At 26.3% G+C, this 21745-nt stretch overlaps 1 protein-coding gene across 2 annotated transcripts; it reads left to right on the forward strand.

The window, feature by feature from the left end:
* Window positions 1-982: 982 nt before the first annotated feature.
* LOC132931835 (beta-1,3-galactosyltransferase 5-like) lies at window positions 983-21014 on the forward strand. Of its 2 annotated transcripts, none has more exons than XM_060997871.1 (3): window positions 983-1432; window positions 15255-15321; window positions 16776-21014. In XM_060997871.1, the coding sequence occupies exon 3, from the start codon at window positions 16802-16804 to the stop codon at window positions 17852-17854; it is 1053 nt and encodes a 350-aa protein (XP_060853854.1). In that variant the 5' UTR covers window positions 983-1432; window positions 15255-15321; window positions 16776-16801; the 3' UTR covers window positions 17855-21014. The 2 variants fall into 2 exon arrangements, with proteins under 2 accessions (XP_060853854.1, XP_060853853.1); XM_060997870.1 differs by lacking the exon at window positions 983-1432 and adding an exon at window positions 9239-10179.
* The last annotated feature ends 731 nt before the right edge of the window (window positions 21015-21745 follow it).

Here is a 21745-nt window from a genome sequence, read left to right on the forward strand (position 1 = left end):
AATTTAATTCTAAAATGTTTTATTTGTACCTCATTAGTTCCAAAACTAAATTATCTGAAATAATATTTCTTATACATTTCTGTTTGATTTTTGATGGTTTTGAATTTATTGATATAGAACATTATTTAAAAAATATTTTAATATATTATAATAATTGTATTATAATGAATCAATATTTTCTCCTACATCTTTAATAGTTTTATATAATATTTTAAACGGTTTTTTCTTATTTTATCAAAATTAGAAAAACGAAAAACGTATATTTAAAAAGCAACAAATGTTGAAAAATTAAATACTACCAATTTATTTGTTATTTTTTGTATTTCAATGTCAATAATTAAGTTTTTATTATATCCATAAACATATTAAAATACTGAAAATATTGGCTATGTTTAATGATAAATGATAATGTTCATTGTACAAGTTAAATTATATGAAATTAATGGAATTTTGTATTATTTAGAAATATAAAATTATACGTGTGTCGATAATTCGATATAATATAATGCGATTTAAATAATATACCGTATACGCCATGTTTTTGTTTGATTTTGGTACAGTAGTCGAACGTGCGTGTCGTTATCGTATGTTTATCCTTACCATGAATATATTCGTATAGAATTTTACGGATATTAATATTATTGTGAACTGAAACACCCAATCGGTCAGCTCATTTACAAAAATATTAATGTGCACGGGCCACAAGATGGAAAGAGAGTGCGGAGTGAGTGAGAGTGAGAGTGAAAGAGTGTGAGAGGCGTGGGGAATGTTGATAGAGAGAGAGAGAGAGAGAGAGAGTGTGTGATGAGAGTGAGTAAGCGACGGAGAAGAGAGGGACAGAAATAAAAACAGCATATATTGTAAATAATTTTATTATAATAACAATTAAATATAGTATATATACGATCGGAACCATATTATACTAGACTGCAGACGATGGCCAGTGACTAGCCAGGCGCTACATTTGTCTGTATGCCCGACGCCTGAAACTTTTTATTACTTGCCATTTAGTTTCGGTCTGCAGTAGTCGCAGTCGCCAGTCGGCAGTCGCCACCACTCACCACTATTATATAGTTACCAGTCGACATTGGACAGTTGTTCGACCGTGTGCCATGGCCGTGTGCGTATTATGTATATCTGATATCACTTTACGGAACACTGCGCGCGTTAATAATCATCATCGTTAAGCGCGAACCCGTTTTGCGTATCGAACATATTTTATGTGCAGGTGTAGGACGGACGAGCATTTTATTTCATTTGAATTTCAGTGAATGTACCTACGACCAGTAAATAACGTTTTACTCTCTGTATAAATAAAATTTCCAGTTTTAGTATGTTTATCGTGATTGTTTCCGTGTACGCAGTGTATCCGATTTAGATATAAGCTACTTATCGTTTTGTGGACTATTCAAATTAAAATTTATTTTACTTAGTAAGTAATTTTTTTTAAATATATTTTTCGTTTATTAATAGTAGACCTAAGACCTAACATTTATTACATTTTATTAAGTACTATTTAGCTACCTACATAATAAACAAGAAAACCATTTACTCATTACATATTAGTTATTAGTTTAGTTATTACTTATTACATAAATAATGATATATGTATATAATTATAATAGGTATTAAAATATGGTTTTATTTTATGCTCTTTATTTAGGTAATTGACCATTTTATTTGTTCGGTATCCAGCCACTCAGGTACTAATGTACTATTATTTATGATTTATGATATAAATTATTCCCGATAACGAAAGGTTACACATGGTTTACGCATTACACATTCTTACATGACCGTTATTGAAATTTTCTGTTAGATACCATTACTTTTACCACTTGTGGTTTGTGGAATACATCTTATTTTCTACATAAAATATAATGCCACCAATGTATATTGAGTATTGATCATTGACGCCGTAAAAATGTGGATAGATGATGATTGAAAATTTGTAAATGTGTTTCGCTTAAACGGAATTAAATTAATGCGTGAAATAAACAGAAATATAACAGCTATAGATACTTCGTAATAGTTTAGATACAGGGTAAAGATTACAGACTTTAGCCGTGAACGATGAACATACAGATTTTATTATTTGGTTTAAGTAGTATAAAACTTGACCACCATTGATATTTGACATATTTTGTAAATGATATTATATTATAATATGCATTTGTATTAGTATTATGTATATTAATATGTTATCATGGTACACTATTACGTCATTATTGTATACACGATCTTGGAGCCAAGTCTTTTTTTTATGGCCCTCATATCGTATCCTATTATCCCTTTATTTATTTTTTATTTATTAGTGTAACGCACACATGGGTTGCTCATTCCTAAAATACTTAATCGTTTAACAAAGTTATATATTATAGACCATAGTTATCGATATACATTCTACAAGGACTGTCTCTGTAGTTTGTAGTGTATACGTATACAATTGAACTAATGTAGTAATTTGTGCAGTAAATATATATACATTATGCATGTGTGCAACGGAAACGCGTATAACAACTTTTAATAGTTTATATGATGCAAATCGGATTCTGACGAACTCGTGTCTATGCGAAAGTGGGCAACTTCTATAATAGAGTATGACTCAATTTTGACGTATTTCTAAGTGCTTATGATAGGTATTATTAATACCGTATTATCATTGATTATAAATTTATATTTATAATCATTGGTATTATGCCTATATTGCACAGAATGAATTGGCATTATGATCAATGGCTCAAAGATTTTGTTATATATAATTTAAAACAAACATACAGGATTTGCAAATTTAATCCAAAGTTCCTCATATTTTATTACTGATATTAAAAAAAAATTGAACGTAGTATATTTTAAATATATTTTAGTCTGAAATTTAAATTTTTATGAAATTGAATATTTTGTAGTAATTAAAAAACGAATTACGCAGCCATAGATGCTTCCTAAATTACCCGGTTACGCCTCTAAGTGAAAGAAATTACATATGACATACCTATTTAATTTTACTAATTATATTTATGTGTTAAATAATTATTTTCATTTTTTTAAAAACTATTTCATACGTGTCGAATTCGTAATTTGCATATTATCTTTTTTTATTATATTCAGTTATACATTGTTTGATTCTATACAGCATAATTTTTGGTTTAAAACCTTGTTTTGCCCGCAAATAATACAATTTTGTTGTCTTATAATTTATAATTTTTATATGCCATATTTCTTCTATTAATAATGTAGTAATTTAATCTGTAACCAGTGGCAACCATTTAAATAAACAAAAAAATATTCTATTTTCTTGAGCCAAGACTAAATTTATGCGAGCATTGGCGTAACTAGGGTTTAATATTTACGGGGGGGGGGGGGCTAAAGTCCTAAAAAACCAAAGTTCAAAATAACCTGTGCCTCCATTGTAAGTGCCACTGGAATTTAGAAGTCACATGATTTCCTTTAAAATCAAAATTTAACGTTTATTCAAAAATAAAAATAATAAGTGTGACACTAAGTCTAGTAGATACACGTATACCTAATTCTAGTCTGCACGACTGCATAGTGCACAGACGCATAGAAAATTGAGAATTTATGGAAAATAAAATATTTTAATATAACTACTGTACAATATACCTATAATATAACTATATAAATATACAAATATATACGGTTATCTACTTATCTAAAAGATAGCAAATATAATGTTTATAATAAGCGCCAAACGGGATATGGATCATATGAAGTTTGAAGTTAAAATACAATTATAGCTATACACATAACTACATATAAGACACAAACGTATTGCTTATTGTAATCAATTATTGGGAAAACGGGTATCAACACAAATACATGATTCAATCTTATAAATATTCTGTGTAAAACTATTAAGTATTAATTGATAAACAATAATAATAAGTCTCATACACTCATCGACTCATCGGTACATTCGTACCCAAAATTCAATTTTTAGCCTTATGTAAACCAATACGCCAATAGGCTAATAATTTATATTGTGATGTGTCAATATAATAATCTTTCGCGATAACTAAAACGTCTAAAGGATTGATTATATATTATTATTGGTATTTATATAATCAATGCTAAATGCTAAAACCAATTATTTATAAATTCGATCTTAGTACATCCACATTCCACAATAATACAATATCAATATAATATAATTATTAATTATGAGTATGGACTATGGAGGGGCTAAACAGTAAAACCTTATAGAGAGGCTAAATACAAATACAGGGCGGATAAGCTCCCATAGTCCCCCCTAGTTACACTGATTAGTGTGAGCTATCCTATAGGTTAGGCTACCTACGGCCTATCAGGGTTTAAAAAATAAGCTACAAACGTCGAACACCTTCCAAATGAAATCTATTAATATAACTTTTATTGAAAATGGTCCAGTTGTTTTTTAGTCTATATAGTGGACAAAGAAGTAAACATTCATTTATATAAATTATAGATAGATATGAGCCTAATATATTTAAGATATTATATACTATTTTATTTATTCTTGAAGAAGATAATATGACCTATGGATAGTCAATCCAGGTCTGTATGGTTTTATGATACGTCAACTTCATTACTCGTTAACATAATCGATTTGAATAATTGAATGCAACCATATAGAACACCCCCTAAAATATTTAGCCCGTATTTAAGGGAGGGATCGGATGAGCCATTGCCCCTGGCGGCAAAATATTGAAATTTTTTTCCTTTTTTTTTTTGTGGGGGAAGGTGGAAAATTGTACCTATGTTGCCCCAAGCGGTAATTTTTGTAAATACGGGACTGTATAATATACATAATTGACAATCAACAAATTATTTCTTGTGAAAACTAATATACTAATAAGTTATTATGACTTATGAACAATGATTTACATTTTGTTTACACAGCTCTCTGAAATTTTGTATACATTTAGTTTTTCATTTTTCTATTATAAATGTTGTTAACATTTTTCGCTGGATCAAAAACATTGAAAATTTAATACAATTTGTAAATTATTGTGGTGTAGTTAAAAATGTATAAAATGTATAAAATTAAATAAATGATTTTTCGTAAGTTTTTTTTATTAAACCTAAAATCTTATTAATTATTTACTAACTTATAAGCTTAATGTTTTTTTCACGAACAGATGAATTTCGAATAATAATTCAGTTATTTTGTTTTAATTAAAAAATATCCTTTAGGTCTATAAATATTTTAAAGTATATTATTATTATATTCTACTATATATACATAAATAATATTTGAATAAATTATTAATCGTTAAAAATAATCGAAATTATTTTAAATTAGACCATGCTTATATTTATAAAAAAATATAAATATTAAAAATATTTCCGGTCAATGCACAGAAAATACTCTTCTTTGTAAAATATATAATAGGTGCTTTTGCCATAAACTGTATCGGAGTATCTTTGTTCCTATATTATGTGTGAGATAGACAGAGAAAACAAATGCTGGTGTAGCGGCCCCTTAAATTATATTATTTTATAATCTTATTGAGGTTTATTACTATTATATGTTCGCAATCGAGATAGAGATTATCATATACCACATAATAATTAATTAATAATAACTCTATGTGTATACTATATTACTATACAGTATAGGAACTAAGAGATATTATTGATGTTGACAAATTTTCGAATTTTAAATAAAAAATAAATGTTTTATTACATTTTAGTTTTAGTTCGATTAATTTTAGTTGTCAGTAGATATAGGTACATACACATGTAAATATCAAGGGGGCGATTGCCCCCATCGTCCCCCCCTAGTATACGCCCCTGCAATCGTCATTATTGTCATTGTCATTAACCATCCGGTTATTATCATACTTCTAATAATAAGCCATAAGTGTCATCTATAACGTATGGCAAATTTGCAACCATTTTAATAAACAGGAAAATATTCTTACTTCATGAACTGAAAACAAATTGCATTTGTTAGTCACATAGCATATTTATATAAATTGAAATTCAAAGCTACAAAGCCTGCTTCTTTAAAGTCATAAGGCATTTATTGAAATAACTTATATTATTATATTAAAAACTCATCAGTAGTTTTTGAGTCTATATAGAGGACAAAATTACAAAGAAATAAATAAAAAATAATATTAATTTTTAAACATCACATAGATTTATATTGTTATTAAAGTAATCTATTTTTGCATTTTTATTATTTATAAGTAATACAGTAGATGGAATAAATTTATATGAAACCGTAAACATTGCATTTGAAAATGTCATTGTGGATATGGTATGCAAAATAAAAAATGATAATAGTTTCAAGAGTCGGCGCATAATATATTTTAAAATACATTTTACAAAATAACTAAAATCGACATTATTTGTTTAAATTTTAACTCAAAATTAAAATGTCTATACAGTATGTAAACGCTAATTGAGAACACTCAATATATTTGCGTAGACCTCTGAATTTTGAATTTTAGTTAGTTATTATGACATAAAAATACACATTTTTATAGCTTTTGAATTTTTTAAACTATTAATTAGACATGCGCACGCGCTTAACAAAATTTGTTTTCTTAAATGGTAACTACCCTCTTTAACCACTAATTATTTTTTGCATAATTTTTCAATGAGTTTTGGTAGTTAAATAAATTTTCCAAGTCCAAAATTGACCAAGTTATATCAACAAAAAAACTACAAAATGCTTGTGATTTTTATTTTTTTGATTGTAACTCTGAAAATAATTATTTTAAGATTGTTTAGGCTTGACATTTTTATTTTCACCCCTTTTTATTAATGTAATATTTAGACGTTATTATAATTTTAACTAACTTATAATTTTTCTTTAATTTTTGTATGAATTAAGCAGAAAAAACATAAACTAATAGTATATTATGTTGTTTATTTTGTTAATGGATCTATCAGAATTTATTAATAATTAATAACAAATTTAATTCTTATTTAAGTTATAAGTGTATTTGGTGTTTGAGTTTTTGAGTCACGTCAAAAAAAAAACAGAAACATAAATAGGTACGCTGGTATGCATAAATATTAAATTATGTAACACTACTACGTTAGTAACGGTTATATAATTAAGCCCTTAAAACAATAACAACACATTAATTTTATGAAAAAGTTCAAAATTTTGTTTAATACATTTTTTTTTTTTTTTTACTAGACAACTTATTGGGTATTTTTTTGTAATTTTCATTTTTAGTTTCACTGTTGTAGTACACATAACTACATAACTTGTTAAACCGCCTTAGATACAGTGTTATTCATCAATTTAATCTAAACTGCATATAAACAACAAACAAGCAAAAAATAACGATGATTTTGAATAATTTATTCACTTTTGATTACTATTATTAAATTCTATATAGAAAATATTTATTTGGATGTATCATCTTATACGGCTATGTATGTTTTCGCTTCTTGTGATTTATTATAATTACTAAAATCATATTATATGGCATTGCTTATTAGTAATCGATAAATTTAGCTTAGACAATTCTAAAAATAGCGGTAAAGGTCTTTTATATCGTGCAACCGTGCAAGTACCCATGTTAAACAATAAAAAATATTATAGTTTCAAAAATAGAAAGTATATGGTATTCATATGTTTAGAAACTGTATATATGATCACGAATTACGGTATATATTTATCTCAAAGATTTGATAAGAATAAGTAACCAAGGATCCATGGAAGGCTAAGCCGCTAAGGGGCCCTTTAGCGATTTCTTTGGATATGTTATGTATAATTATGTCATTATAGATTATTTACGTCTTAAAATATAAATAAAATTATTACCAAATTTTATATGGGTGAGAAATAAATAAATAAATAAATAAATAATTGGTTGTTTTTTCCGAAATTTTTTTTTTTATATTATAATACGTTTTTTAAATATTTGCATAAAATATAAAGTAAATATGTATCTTGCCATTGAATACCAACCTTAAGTGATAACTGATAATTTATCTCTAATTAGTATGTACTAATACTTCTAATAATATGCTATAATATACTAAATAGTATAATTATTTATTGCTTAAAATAGGTATATCGTATATTATTGCGTCACTTGTGTGACCACGTTGTTTACTTATCAATATTTAGTTTTGAATATCTACATATTCCTAGAGACCTGAACAAATAAAATAATACTAAGTATTTATTTTTCAAAATTATGCAATATTGTGTTTTAAAATTATAACCTTCACTAGTTCATATTTTCATAATTTGTTTGAAGAATCGTGGACTTGTTATTATAATGGGTTAAAATCTATGGTATCGCTAGTACCAAAACATTTCAAGGACCTCAGGGTCCACAATGAAAAGATTTTGAATTTGTGGTTAATTACTAGTGTTCCTTTAGAATTGAATTTTAAATGCGGGTGCCAGCGTCGAGGATTTATAATATTGTAGTACCATTTAGAAACTGTCTGATGATACCTACCTATATATTTTATTAAAGAGACATTACACCCGCATGCATTGTCTTCGTCTAGTTCGTTTTACAAACGTATAATATATAAGATAATATAGGCGATATAGTAGATTCTAAATTCTAAAGAATCCATTTAATTTTTTCATGTCTAATATTACAATAAATTTATAAGAATGCAGCATTCTGAATGCTATAAAGTGAATCTTATCAATTTTTTTTTATATTTTAATTTTAAAGCGACTTATGGACACTTTAAAATGTACAATTTAAAACAACAACGCCATGCAGGATCATCTATTTTATTATAAAATGATTCATTATAGTACTTTTTTAAAATTATATTACACTGATGAGTCATTGTATGATAAATAACTACTAATCACTCAACCAAGATGGATATATCCACCTTCACCCAATATTCAATCCACCCACACAGGCTCATCAAATTGTATGTATGTGGGGGCATGTGGCCACTGTTTGATACATTTCAAAAACATTGTTTGTTAAAAATTAGGATCAGTACTCAGTAGCGGCATTTTATGTAAAAATATACGATTTTGTAGGTAATCGAATTAATTGAAATCGAAATTTCAAAATCCGAAAAAAACAGTACTGTAGTTTAGTAGTCACGATTAAATAGTTATCGTGGAAAACGGAAAGGTCGGAAAGTATTATCTCTAAATTCTCTAGCATAGATAGTCTTATGCTGATATTTGTCTCCATAAACGCCTTGAGCGGTGGCAACACTGACGGCTCTCGGACGGGAAGTAACGTAGACCGTCGGTTGGCGATAGTGACGCGCGCGATTTGAACTCGTCTCGATGTCGTGCCTTGACCGCGCCGAACGACCGCCGCAATAACGCATACACGTCACACCGACGTCGTACCTATACCGCCACGGCCACTTCCGTACCGGTACACAAGCGCACACCGACACCGGTTACCGAATACCGACTCGCGCGCGCCGCCGCCACCGTCACCACCACCACCACTCCGCCCGTCGCTACAGTGTGCAGACCGACCCCTCCCGTCTACTACACACCGAGCGGCCGAATCATCAGTACTACCCCGCCCCGCAAGACCATACGGCGGTCCGTGTCCCGTGACACTTTGCGACTGGGTTATCGTTATGCGCTGTCGGCTTTGGCAGGTTATTTTTCCTGTTGTCGGTCCTTAATACTGATTATCGCCATCGCTCATCCGTCGCTGTTATCGAAATATGAACCGGAATCAATGCTGTCGGTTAAAAATAGTGTGGCCCGAAAAAACGGCTGTTCGCGTCATCCGTTAATCCAGCGGGAAATGTCTCGATATCCCGTCGAACGTCGCCATCGTTGTCATCTCGGCAGTCGCCGTGTTCACCGCATCGCCGATCGTTTGATCTGCGGCCGTTTAGCGTTGCCGCCGACCGCGGCTGTTAAATATTATATTACCGCGCGCCGACGACGGCCGTTACCACCACCACCGCCGCCACCACCATCGTCATCGACACAGACGCGGCTGTAGTCGTCTATTCACTAGTCGTAGACCGTAGTGCGACGCCGGTGCTTAGCCATTCGCTTTGCGTGCTGCCGCAGTAGTGTACACCGTTGCGTGGCGGGCGAAGGGCTTGTGGATACGTAAATCGCGACGTCGAAGCCGGTTCGTCGACCAGACGTGCTAAAAAAATTAATTGACGTTCCGCGCACAGATCGTCGTCATCGCCGTGTCCAATATCACTATGACCACCACCACCACCACTAATCTTCGGACGGTAAGTAATGCGGACGACATGGTGACATACGCCGGTCGACGCCACGTCGGACAACATTTTTTTAACTGCTACCCCATACCCAACATCCCTTCGTGGTAGGGACGTTCGTGCGGGTTATTATTATTATTTAAAAGTTGTTTTCAACCATTACGTCGTAAAGTGGACACTGATAGACCACGAACTAGTCGTACGATTATACTGAAGGCCATGATTCCAAAGTCCCGAATCGCGAGTTTCACTAATGCTCCCAAGTAGAAATATCTCAATAATTCCGTACAGTTTATGGTCTGATCATAATACTATAGTCAATCAAATCGGGAAACTTCGATTGTTATTAATGTCATTTCGGACAAAATATTTGGATTCGAAAAACAACATTTAAAAACGTTTGTGTAATTTTTACTAATTTTTTAACGCTTAGTATAGACTGAGATTATCTTTTCATTTTAATCCAAAAGCTCGTCCTCATTGTCTAGTTGGGTCAATACTGTTTAGTTCACTAACAAACAACAATGTAAAATAATTACTGATTTATTGTTGTTAACCTTCTCCATGTGAACACTCAACAAATTTGAATAACTAACTTTTTGGCATCTAGCTTGTGGTTATTCAACATTTCAGTATAACACAGAGTAGCCAATTTTAATTGTTTAAAGTGTTACTTTTTGCTTAGAAAGTTAGATTCTTGTGAGATATGTGATAAATTATAATAGTTACATGGATTCCTTAATTGTATACTAACTACTATATTAATATCTTTGTGGGTACTTTTTATTTTAAGTTACTGAGATACCTATTTATTTTAAGATTTTGAGCATTATTATATCTTTTTAGATCTTTCAACTAAATGTTATCATATTTTGTTATTGTTTTCTTTGTTGGCTTATCATAAATAAGTTATCTTTTATTTTTGGAAACTTATTGTAATTATTATTGTAAACTTGTAATAATATTACATATAATATATTATATATTATGAGTACAAGTTCTAGGTACAATATTCATTAAATATTGTTTTTCTTTAGTAATATTTTAGAAGAAAAAATAGAACATCACTCCATTATACCTTAACATACTATATAAATGTGTGCATATTATTAATTTCATAGGTACATTTTTAAGTGTCTAATCTTAAATTTCACCATATAATTAACCAAAACTACTTCACCCAATGAGTTAACCAAATCTCATTGTACTAAATTGTATTCAAATCTAAGCACCCATACAAATAATTTGACCAAATTACTATTCTGCATTTATTTTTTGTATAATATACCTACAAGGCTTAAAATACTATGTCCCAGAGGACCAGAGACTTATAGTGTTAAGCAAAAGATTAAAAAAAAAAATCACAAGTGGTAGCAAATGTTAATGCTGGTTCAACTTTCAGTTCCAGTCAATTCTGAAATTGTGTGTTTTCTCCTAATTTTTATTAATAATTTTGTGTTTATTGTTAATATTTTTAGGTAATAAAATAAACTTTTTTTTTAATTTTTATACTGATTTCTACGGTATATGTTACAGACGTTTAGAAATAAATTACCTACATAATTTATTATTTTTATTATTAGATATTTAATTTGCTTATCATAAGAATTGTTAAAATGATACTTATTACCAGAGCCAGTTAGGTATTTTATTTTGTTATACGGAAAATATTATAAAGACCACTCATAAAAATTGCTTAAGTGCTTCATTCAAAGTTATTCGAGATCCATAAAAATTATGCAACACATTTGTTTAACTTACCTATCTATATGTTTTGATTTTATTACATATCTATTTATTTAATTAATAAAATAATATAGTGTAATATAATCATATTTTCACAAATACTTTCATTAGATGCTTGCAGACATTTATAAGTATAAATAAGTTATTGTGGTTTTTGTAATACTTTGACTAAATAACCAGGCGGCATGATTTCTAGATTAGATTACTTCAAGAAGATGGTTTTCTCCATATTTTATGGATAAACTATTTATTATTGTGTGAAAAATATTAATTAGAAAATAAATTGTCATTTATTGAAAAAAGTAGTTGCCTAGAGCCAAACAGTTATGACCCACGTGGAAAATTTGTATTTTTCCATAAGCCTATTTGCCCCTGTATATTACTAAATATATGTCAACGATATGTCCTACATACTATAGCTATAGTGCCTTGATTTTTATTTATTTGCTTGATTTAAGTGAAAAATGAAGATGATTAATTAAACTTCACATTTAATAGTATTTAATTGTGTTTACAGGAAAATTTTATTTGTATACTTAAAAATATTTTAAGAATTAGGGAATATTTAATTTCTTGAACATAACTTTGAATATTTTGAAACATTTAACTATAAAAAAAAAATAGGTACTAATTTATTTTAATTTTGAGGTACCTAAATAATTTTTTTTTTTTAAATATTAATTAATAATTTATTAATTTTATTTGTATATGTTTTATTAATATTAATACCTACAATTACTTTAGTACAATCAAACAACAAGTGTATACATATCTAAACCTCCATACAATAATCTTTACTTTTTGTTTTCTATACTAATAGTACAAAATATGTAGTTAAATGTAAGTTAAAGTGTATCTAGGCTCCATTTTTATGTTTATTTATAATTATATCAGGTTTAAAAATGCTTTTCGAAAGTACCAGTCAAACTTATCATTTATCACAGACTGCGAAGAATGTTTTATTCTACTTTTTCAATTGTTATTAATCTTCCATCATGTACCTATTTTTTTTTTTTTTTTATATGTAAACCATATTTATATGTTTATCAATTAGTTTTTTAGTTTTGTAAGTTTTTAGAATAATAATACTTACAATATTTATTCATCACCTATTTAATTTTTTAAATATAATTATTTATACAGATTTAATCCACCCTAATATTTATTTATTAGATCATTGAGAACAGAATGTTAAACATGAGTTTTAAACTTAATATTTCTTGTCTCTTATTTATTTATGGTACCTATTTTCTGCCAAATTTAATAAATAATAAAATGGTTATTGTCTTAATGTATTTAATTTAAGTATTACAATGCTGTTTATGCAATTTTAGATTGATGAATCATATGTTATATTTAAGGTATGAATAGTTAATTTTCATTCATTAGTATTTTTAATGTTTAGAATGTTTAGATAATACATTTTAATAAGAATAATTCGATTTAAAAATATATGACAATGACAATAGGTATTAGTGTAAATATTCACATTAATGAAATAAAAAATTTAAACTAACAATGAAGTAACCAATTAATATAATTTAAAAAATTAGTTACTCATTTAAAAATAACTATGTAACTTATCCAGGGTTATATTAAACAGGTCTAAGTGATTGATAGAGTTTCTACTTGACATTAAATGTTTGTCATAGTCTGATACATACTGTTACTATGTTAGTATTATACAATGTTATACCTGAATACATACCTACATAATAATTTAAATATTAATTTTATAAATATATACCTACTTATATTATCTTCGTTGGTATAAAACATAAACTTTAAATTATAATATCCTTGTATTTTGTCCTTGAAGCAAAATAATCATGGGTATAGCTGCTTAGAAAACTAAGTCATCAATATTGCAAGGGACTTTGTGGCGACATCATATATAGACATTATTTCAACCCTATTCTTTAGTGCATAAATTATTGTGGTTAAATATAAATAATGGTAATACCTACCTACTTCAATCGATTTTAAAATGTCAGTTTTTGAATTGTAAATTGACTATTGCTTTATTTTAAAAATTATGTGATGACAGGTATGGCAATATATTAACTGTAATGGCTATATTAATAATAACTTAGGAAAATGAATAGATTTTAAAAATTTAATAATTCTTTCAAATGTTCATTGCATAGAATTGTTTTTCTTACAGCCTTTCCTAATACAAAACAAGTATATTTTTATTGTGTTCTTTATAAACATTATGTTGCAGTACCTTTGAAGTAAGATTCAACATATTTTTATATAAAAATTACTAGTGATTTCCATTTTAGAATCGATTATATGCTACCTCAAACACTTAAGAATAGATTTAATTAGATAAGTATTAAATTATGTAATAATTATTGATTGAATCATCCATTTATTACTTTTGTATGTTCATTTTAATCTAAATTTGTATCATGTATAGAAGAGATATTTAATATAAAATACAGTGTTCTCTTAACATTAAGATAAATTTTACACATACCTTGGTTATAAATAATTTTATTCGCATTGATTTCTAGGACATACTTATTTATTAGTTATTGCTAATTTAATTCTGTTGAGGAGGTAGGTGGTACTCCCTCTACTTACATTATGGTCATCAATTATTTATATCCATTTCTAGCTAATTAGAATTCTATAACATAGTTGATTTATCATAAAATTGTTTCTTGCCATCAGGGTCATACAATGCTGTTTTTAATTGATAAACGTGTCACAATAATAGTTTTAACTAACAAATACTTCTCAATAAGTTATTTTATAAATTATATTTTATTTAAATACAAAATAATTTAGATAATTTTAAAAATGTCTAAGATTTTGATTGAAAAATCATCTTAGAAAAATGCACTTATTAAAAATAGGTATTTACATGAAATATATATTAGCTCATTGAACCAGAACATTATATTATTATAAAAAAAAAAGAAAAAAAATAGTAGATAGTCTTGTCAAGTTAAAGTGATGAATTAAATTAAATAGGCTTAAAGAAGTTAGTTAGTGAAAGTAATTTAAAACTTGATATGGAACAGTAGTCATTCTGAAAATTATTCAATGACACTAACCATGGCATAAATCATGCTCATGTACCATCACAAAACAGTATAAAAAATAATGATATAATCAATATTAAATGGCATTGGTTGTATTATTTTAATGTTAGTTTCATAGTCCACAAAGAAAATACATTCCTGAAATGATTTTATTTTGATCTATTACATAATACTTTAACCGGTATAACATATAACCTATTATTGTTTGTTTGAAATGTACACATGTTACTATATTTACTAACAATCTTGCTTCATACCTTTTTATAATTTCTACTTTTTTTTTTTTAGGTCCTAGAACAATAATAATATTAATAATAACTTCCTGAAGACAATTGAAGAATTAAAACTGAATGATGTAAGTATAATAATACATTTGTAGTAAAATTTTCTTCTATAGAAATCATCCTACATCCTAATATTAAATTAAAATTTTATGATTTAAAAATGAAATTATTCAAAAAGATGACTATAACTTGGCATTTTGAATTCTGAGTGGAGCTTTGGATGACTTGGTGGGAGGGAGATTCTAAAGTTAGGTTTAAAAATAGTTTATGAAAAAAAGTAAATTTTTATGCAAAATGAGTTTTTAACAAAATTAATATAGTAATTTTTTTTTTTAATTTTCACCATAATATATAATATTATATATTATATTTATAATAAAATTTAAAAGACTGAAATTAGTTTTTAAAATATCCTACTCTTATGCCATGATTGTAAGTATTTGAAATTGTTAACCCTTTTTTATTTTTTTCGATTTATGTATTTTATAATATTTTATCATGTATTTTTCAAGTATTTTGTTTTTAAATCAAAATTTATTATAGATTTTTAATAAGTTAAATGTCCCAATTAAAATATAAAAATCAATAGCTAGATTTTTTTTTTAAATGTTTAAAATTAAAAATGCATGGAATTTTTAATTTTATCATTTAATGCAAGATACTTTTTGGAAATTAAAAAAATGATGTGTAAAACTACATATATTTTTTATAAGTGATTGGTTTTCAAATTTTGACTAATTTCGTTAAAATCACAAAAATGTGCAATTTTGTAGTTACAAAATGTATAACATTTTCAATGTTTATAGTTAATTAAGGGTTAAAAATAATATAGGGTTCATGTACAATTTGTTTTATATAATGTTATTATTTTTTACTATGTACAATGATCATTGACATTTAAAAAATATTTAAATTAATTTTAAGCTATTTATCTGAAACCAATTCACACTGTTTTATGGTAAGTGGTTATTAACTCAAAATGTTTTAACAAAAAATATATGACGATATAATATGTTATATTAATAAATTGAATATTACTCATAGAAAATTTAATAGGAATTCAATAAAATATCTAGTTATGTAGGCTGACAGTCTGGTCTCCACTCAGAATCGTTTTTTGTATGCAATGATTTATTACGGAGTTCAATTAATTTAACATATATGTACATTATAATGACCTATTCAATGACCAAGGTACACTAAAAATCATCTACTACACAGTATAGCAAGTTCCCAGTTTTTTTTTTATTTATTAATTAATTTTTATTTAATATATATCTTAAGTATTTATCTTATATAACATTCTTGGAGAGTAGTTTTGACTTACTTTAAATAATAATTGAATATTAAAAATTTTTATCATAATTTATGTGTTTTCTTTTGTTGAATTATTAGTACTTTTTCTTTATATTAATTTATTATTCATTTTATCTGTACAATCTACTTTCTGTAAATGTTTATACATTTTAATTAAAATTCAAATGTTATCTCAAATATTAAAATATTAAATTATTTTATGTTTCAGAGCAGTAAATAGTTAGAAGAAATGCCATGATAGGACGATTGTATTCTTTAATTTTATCGCTTGGCAGCCTTACATTAATCACATTTTCTTTGTGGTCAGTATGGAGCAAGATAGTGAATGTCGACGAATCACATGCTGGCCATGTCGAATATCGTATACTTACAATAGAAAATGTTACTTCAAAACCATTCGAGTTACATTCTTTGTCAGATACAGATCTTCACTCTTTGATCGATCTGCCATCTTTCAATTTCAATATAAACCAAAAAGTATGCAACAACAACACTAAATTGATAGTGGCTTTAGTTCATACTGCACCAGGACATTATGCCAAACGTCAGGCTATAAGAGATACATGGGCAAAGATGATACCAACATTATTTTTCATGGGTCTCCCAGATTCAAACATTACTCAAAACAATGTTGTTTTAGAAAATCAATTGTACAGTGATATTATTCAAGGCGACTTTATAGATTGTTACCGTAATTTAACTTATAAACATGTGATGGTACTAAAATGGACTTTATACTATTGTCCCTGTGCCAGGTATTTGCTCAAAACTGATGATGATACGTTGGTTAATGCACCATATTTGTTGGAAATACTCAATCATAGATTATCACCTTTAGGAGCGCGAAATTTGCTTATGTGCCAACTCATGTTTTCGAGTATGGTAAAACGTTCATATAGATCTAAATGGAGAGTTTCATATTCTGAATATCCAAATCGTTGGTATCCAATTTATTGTAGAGGCTGGGCGATAGTTTATTCGCCAGATGTAATTTATAAACTATACACGGAAGCACAAGTGACTCCATACTTTTGGATTGATGATGTTCACATAACTGGTACAATAGCAATTAAACAGAATATTACTCAAACAGATTTAGGAGAATTAGCTGTGGACGAATCTGATATACTGGATGATAGAAATATTAGTCACAAATTTTTATTTTGCTTATTAAATAAAGCAGATCAGTCAATGAGAAAATTTTGGAATATTATTTTACAACCAGATGATGCTGTTGTTTCATCTTCAACCAACCTTGGACTTGATGTAAATGTTGGTAATAACTAAACAAATATGATTAATTTTTAATAATTTTCTTGAAGATTGAATAATGAATTGTGATAAAGTAGTATGTAAAAAAGTTATTTGTTATTATTTTATTTTTATTTTAGGAAGTAATATATGTAGGTTTTTTTTTAAATAAGGCTGATTTTAAAAATGAAAGTTATAAAACAATGTGTATGTAAAAATTATAATATAATTTTATTTTAGATACTTAGGAGGTACCTAATTATATAGTGTGAACTATAAAGCGCTACAAATTATCTTTAAGGGGTGTTTAATATAAAAAGTTTCAAGTGATATATTTATAGACATATGACATATACCAACTACATTATACATAGTGTATAGTATAATTATCATTTTTAATGATATACTAATTAATTACATACATTTTAAATAACCATATAATTTGTAAAATGTACATATATATTTACTAATGTATTGTTATATAAAATTTAATAAAAAAATATTACCATGTATACCTATTTAATAATAATAATAATAATAAAAATAGTATTAACAATACACAAATTCTGTCTACTTATAGCTTAAAAATAAGAAATTCAATTGATTAAATGTATTAGATACTTGTGAAAAAGAGTAAAAATAAAAGATATATCTTGAAATCATTGTTTTAAATAACACTGTTGTGACGGCAGGGTAAACATAAAATAAGTAAGGTTTTTCAATGATTTGAAAGTATAATTAGAATGTAGTAACTTTGAACAATAATTTCAGTTCTTCAATACCAATTTTTCAAATATTACCTATTAAATATTTATATATAATAAAATTAAAGTAGTCAATTGAATTGTATAAGTTTGTAAAAGTTGGTGAATTTATTTAAATTATGTCTAAAGATGAGACAGTATTTTGCCATTATTAAAATGCGCCAAAAATAAATACTAGCTGTTTCTTTAACTAATTTATATTATATTTCTAGCCAAATTAATGAGTCAAATCACATGAAATATTTTAAATATATTTTAATGTCTATTAAGCTAGATAATGTGTTATGTAGGTAATCAATTTAGTGATAATTTTTTTGTTCTCCAATTATAATCAAATACAAATGTATTTAATTTTAATTATTAAATTGTTTGCATTCCAAGAAAATTTGTACCTCTTAATAAATATTTTTGTTTTGTATTATCTTATTTATGAAAAACTCTTTGGCTTTTGTTCATTTTTCACGTATAATTATCATATTAATGATAAAACTTAAAAAATCATAAACAATTATATCACAAATTATTTCAGTAGTTCTTAATATAATTTTTTTTTTTTTAAATCCAATGAATAAAATGATAAAATCAACATAAATAAATAATAGGCCGTGGTAGACTTCTTTATTTTTAGGAATGATCTTTACTGTAATAAATTTACATTTTAAAATTGTTTAAAATATTAAGTCCGTTTTCAAATGAATTTCTTATTTGTATATATGCCAATATAATTTTTAATACATTAATAAAAGCAAGGATTAAAGGCTAATTATTATAATTAATAAGAAATAATTATTTTTTCCTAAATTAATTTTGAGTAACAGTAAAGTTATAAAATAAATATTGTATCACTGTTATAAGCTAAAACTATTTTAACATAATTTTAAAGGAAAATGTGCTATGGATAAGATTGTTTGTTTATAAAACTTAAACTCAATAGCACATGGTTAAAGAAATTAATCAATGATTATGCTCCTTTTTGGTTTTCCTTAACTTGACATAATGTAAGGTTTAATTAAAAGAGTTTTGATATTATAATGAATTTTTAATATAGTTCATACCAAGAACATTTTGGTCAAATTCTATATTCTTATGTTATCATTTACAAATATTTAAGTATAAATTAAACAAAACTAATTTATCTTGTGTTTAACTTTATATTATTAATTTGTATTAAATTAGTTTTAATCCTTGCTTTTTTGTTGCATACTTGTTCCTAATATAAGTATTAATTTTACAATTTATATGTATTGTTGAGACTTATAATTATTATAACAAAGTATCTTAATAAATAAAAAATAAAAATATTTTAATGTTTGTAGATGTTAAAAGAAGATCTCATGAGATGTACTTAAATTGAGTTGAATGTTTCAACATGTTATAAATTGTTTTTATGTTTTATTCAAACGTATACTCTTAATATTGTTTAGTTGTTTCTCATAAATTCATAAATTTTCTTTTTTGGTGGTTATCGGAAATTAATAACACAAATTAAAATGTTGAATAATGCTTTATTATTATATTCAATTTAGATTAAAAAAAATATTAAACTGGTGCATATAAATTTTCAAGTTTTAAGTTATAATTCTAAGGCATATCTAATTTAATAGTTGAAACTAGGATACTTTATTTTATTAATTTATGTTTGAAGTTGTATAAACCAAACATTTTGTTGAAAATGGTTATTTTTTATTTAGTAAGATACCTAATTTACTAAGATCTGTGTCATTGATAAAACATGTTTGTAATAAGATTATGTACTTAAAATTTTGTTTTATATATGTAATTAATCATTACAAATTGTTAATGTTAAAAACATAATTATTGTAATTAGTATATATATCAAATACCAAAAATTGTTAATTATAATTTTTTAAAAAAAATTAGAATTTTTTTATTGAATTGGTGCCAAAATTTAGAACTTAGTGTCAAAAAAATGTCAGTTATAATTTTTTGCTCAATTATCACAGTAATTATTATTTAAGTAATCACCTTCACTATTATTTGTAACAGTTATGAGTTACTTATTATCTGTTTCATGTTTTTTTTTTTTTTTTTTGTTATTTATATTTCATGAAATATGTATTGGGGACCAACTTGTCTTAACATCGACAAATAAAGGATCTGGTATAAATAAATGAATATGTGACTCGAAAGAATTCAATAAAATTATGTTTCAAATATGCTGTTAAAAATACACAGACATAATATTAGGTGCTCTAAAAAAATTAATTTTTTAAATTATTAAATAAAAATATATGAAGTATGTTTTAACAAAGGAGTTAAAGTTAGTTATATCGTGTTTATATATTTAACTTATGTACCTATATTTGTTTGCAATACATTCCTTGTAATATTTTCGAATGCCTAATACTATGTTGGTAATGAAATACTGTTTATAATCAATGGTAATACAAATTATTAATTGATTTTATTTATTGATTCTGGCGTTTTTATTTAATGTTTATTTTATTAAAAACAAAGTTGTTATTATAATTTTTAAGAATCCTTGTTTTATTTGAAATAAAACGATTTTGATTTTGTTTGTTTGAAATAATTATTGAATTCGTCCATAACCTGAATTTATCACAGTGATCATCTTATTTCTATAAGTACATCCTTTATTATACAGAGTAATTCAACCCCTTTATTTTCAATAATCTAGTTATTAAGATTCTAAATTCTAATTGAAGTAATACAAACTTCTATTTTTCAAAAGAGAATTTTCCTTCCTACCTTTTTTACTGTAAATTATTTGATGGATAAATTTCGAATTATTTAACTTTTTTCCAAGGATTATGGTTTTGGAATATATAAGGGTTAAAGTGATTTAAAATTTTAGTACAATTAGTTCATTAACATTTATAGTTTGTAAAAATTGTACAAGTTCTATAAATACTTTCATCCTTAGGTTTAATATTTTAATGACTGAAAAACTGGTTAAATACACGTTCAAAGTTTCTCAAAGCATTTAGTACTTATATCAAAATATTTTTAAAAAATGTACTCTAAATAATTTTCAGTCAAAAGGCGGTTTTTTGATTTGAAACATGAAGATTGTATCGTCACAAAACATTCCTTAAGTAGTAAAAAAAATCTTGAAAATTTGAATAAACATTAATAAATGGAAAAATGGGGATGAGTATGCTTGGTTTATTAGCCTCCTCTC

The sequence above is a fragment of the Rhopalosiphum padi genome, chromosome 1, assembly GCF_020882245.1.
Source record: "Rhopalosiphum padi isolate XX-2018 chromosome 1, ASM2088224v1, whole genome shotgun sequence".
In the NCBI taxonomy this organism is placed as follows: Eukaryota; Metazoa; Arthropoda; class Insecta; order Hemiptera; family Aphididae; genus Rhopalosiphum; species Rhopalosiphum padi.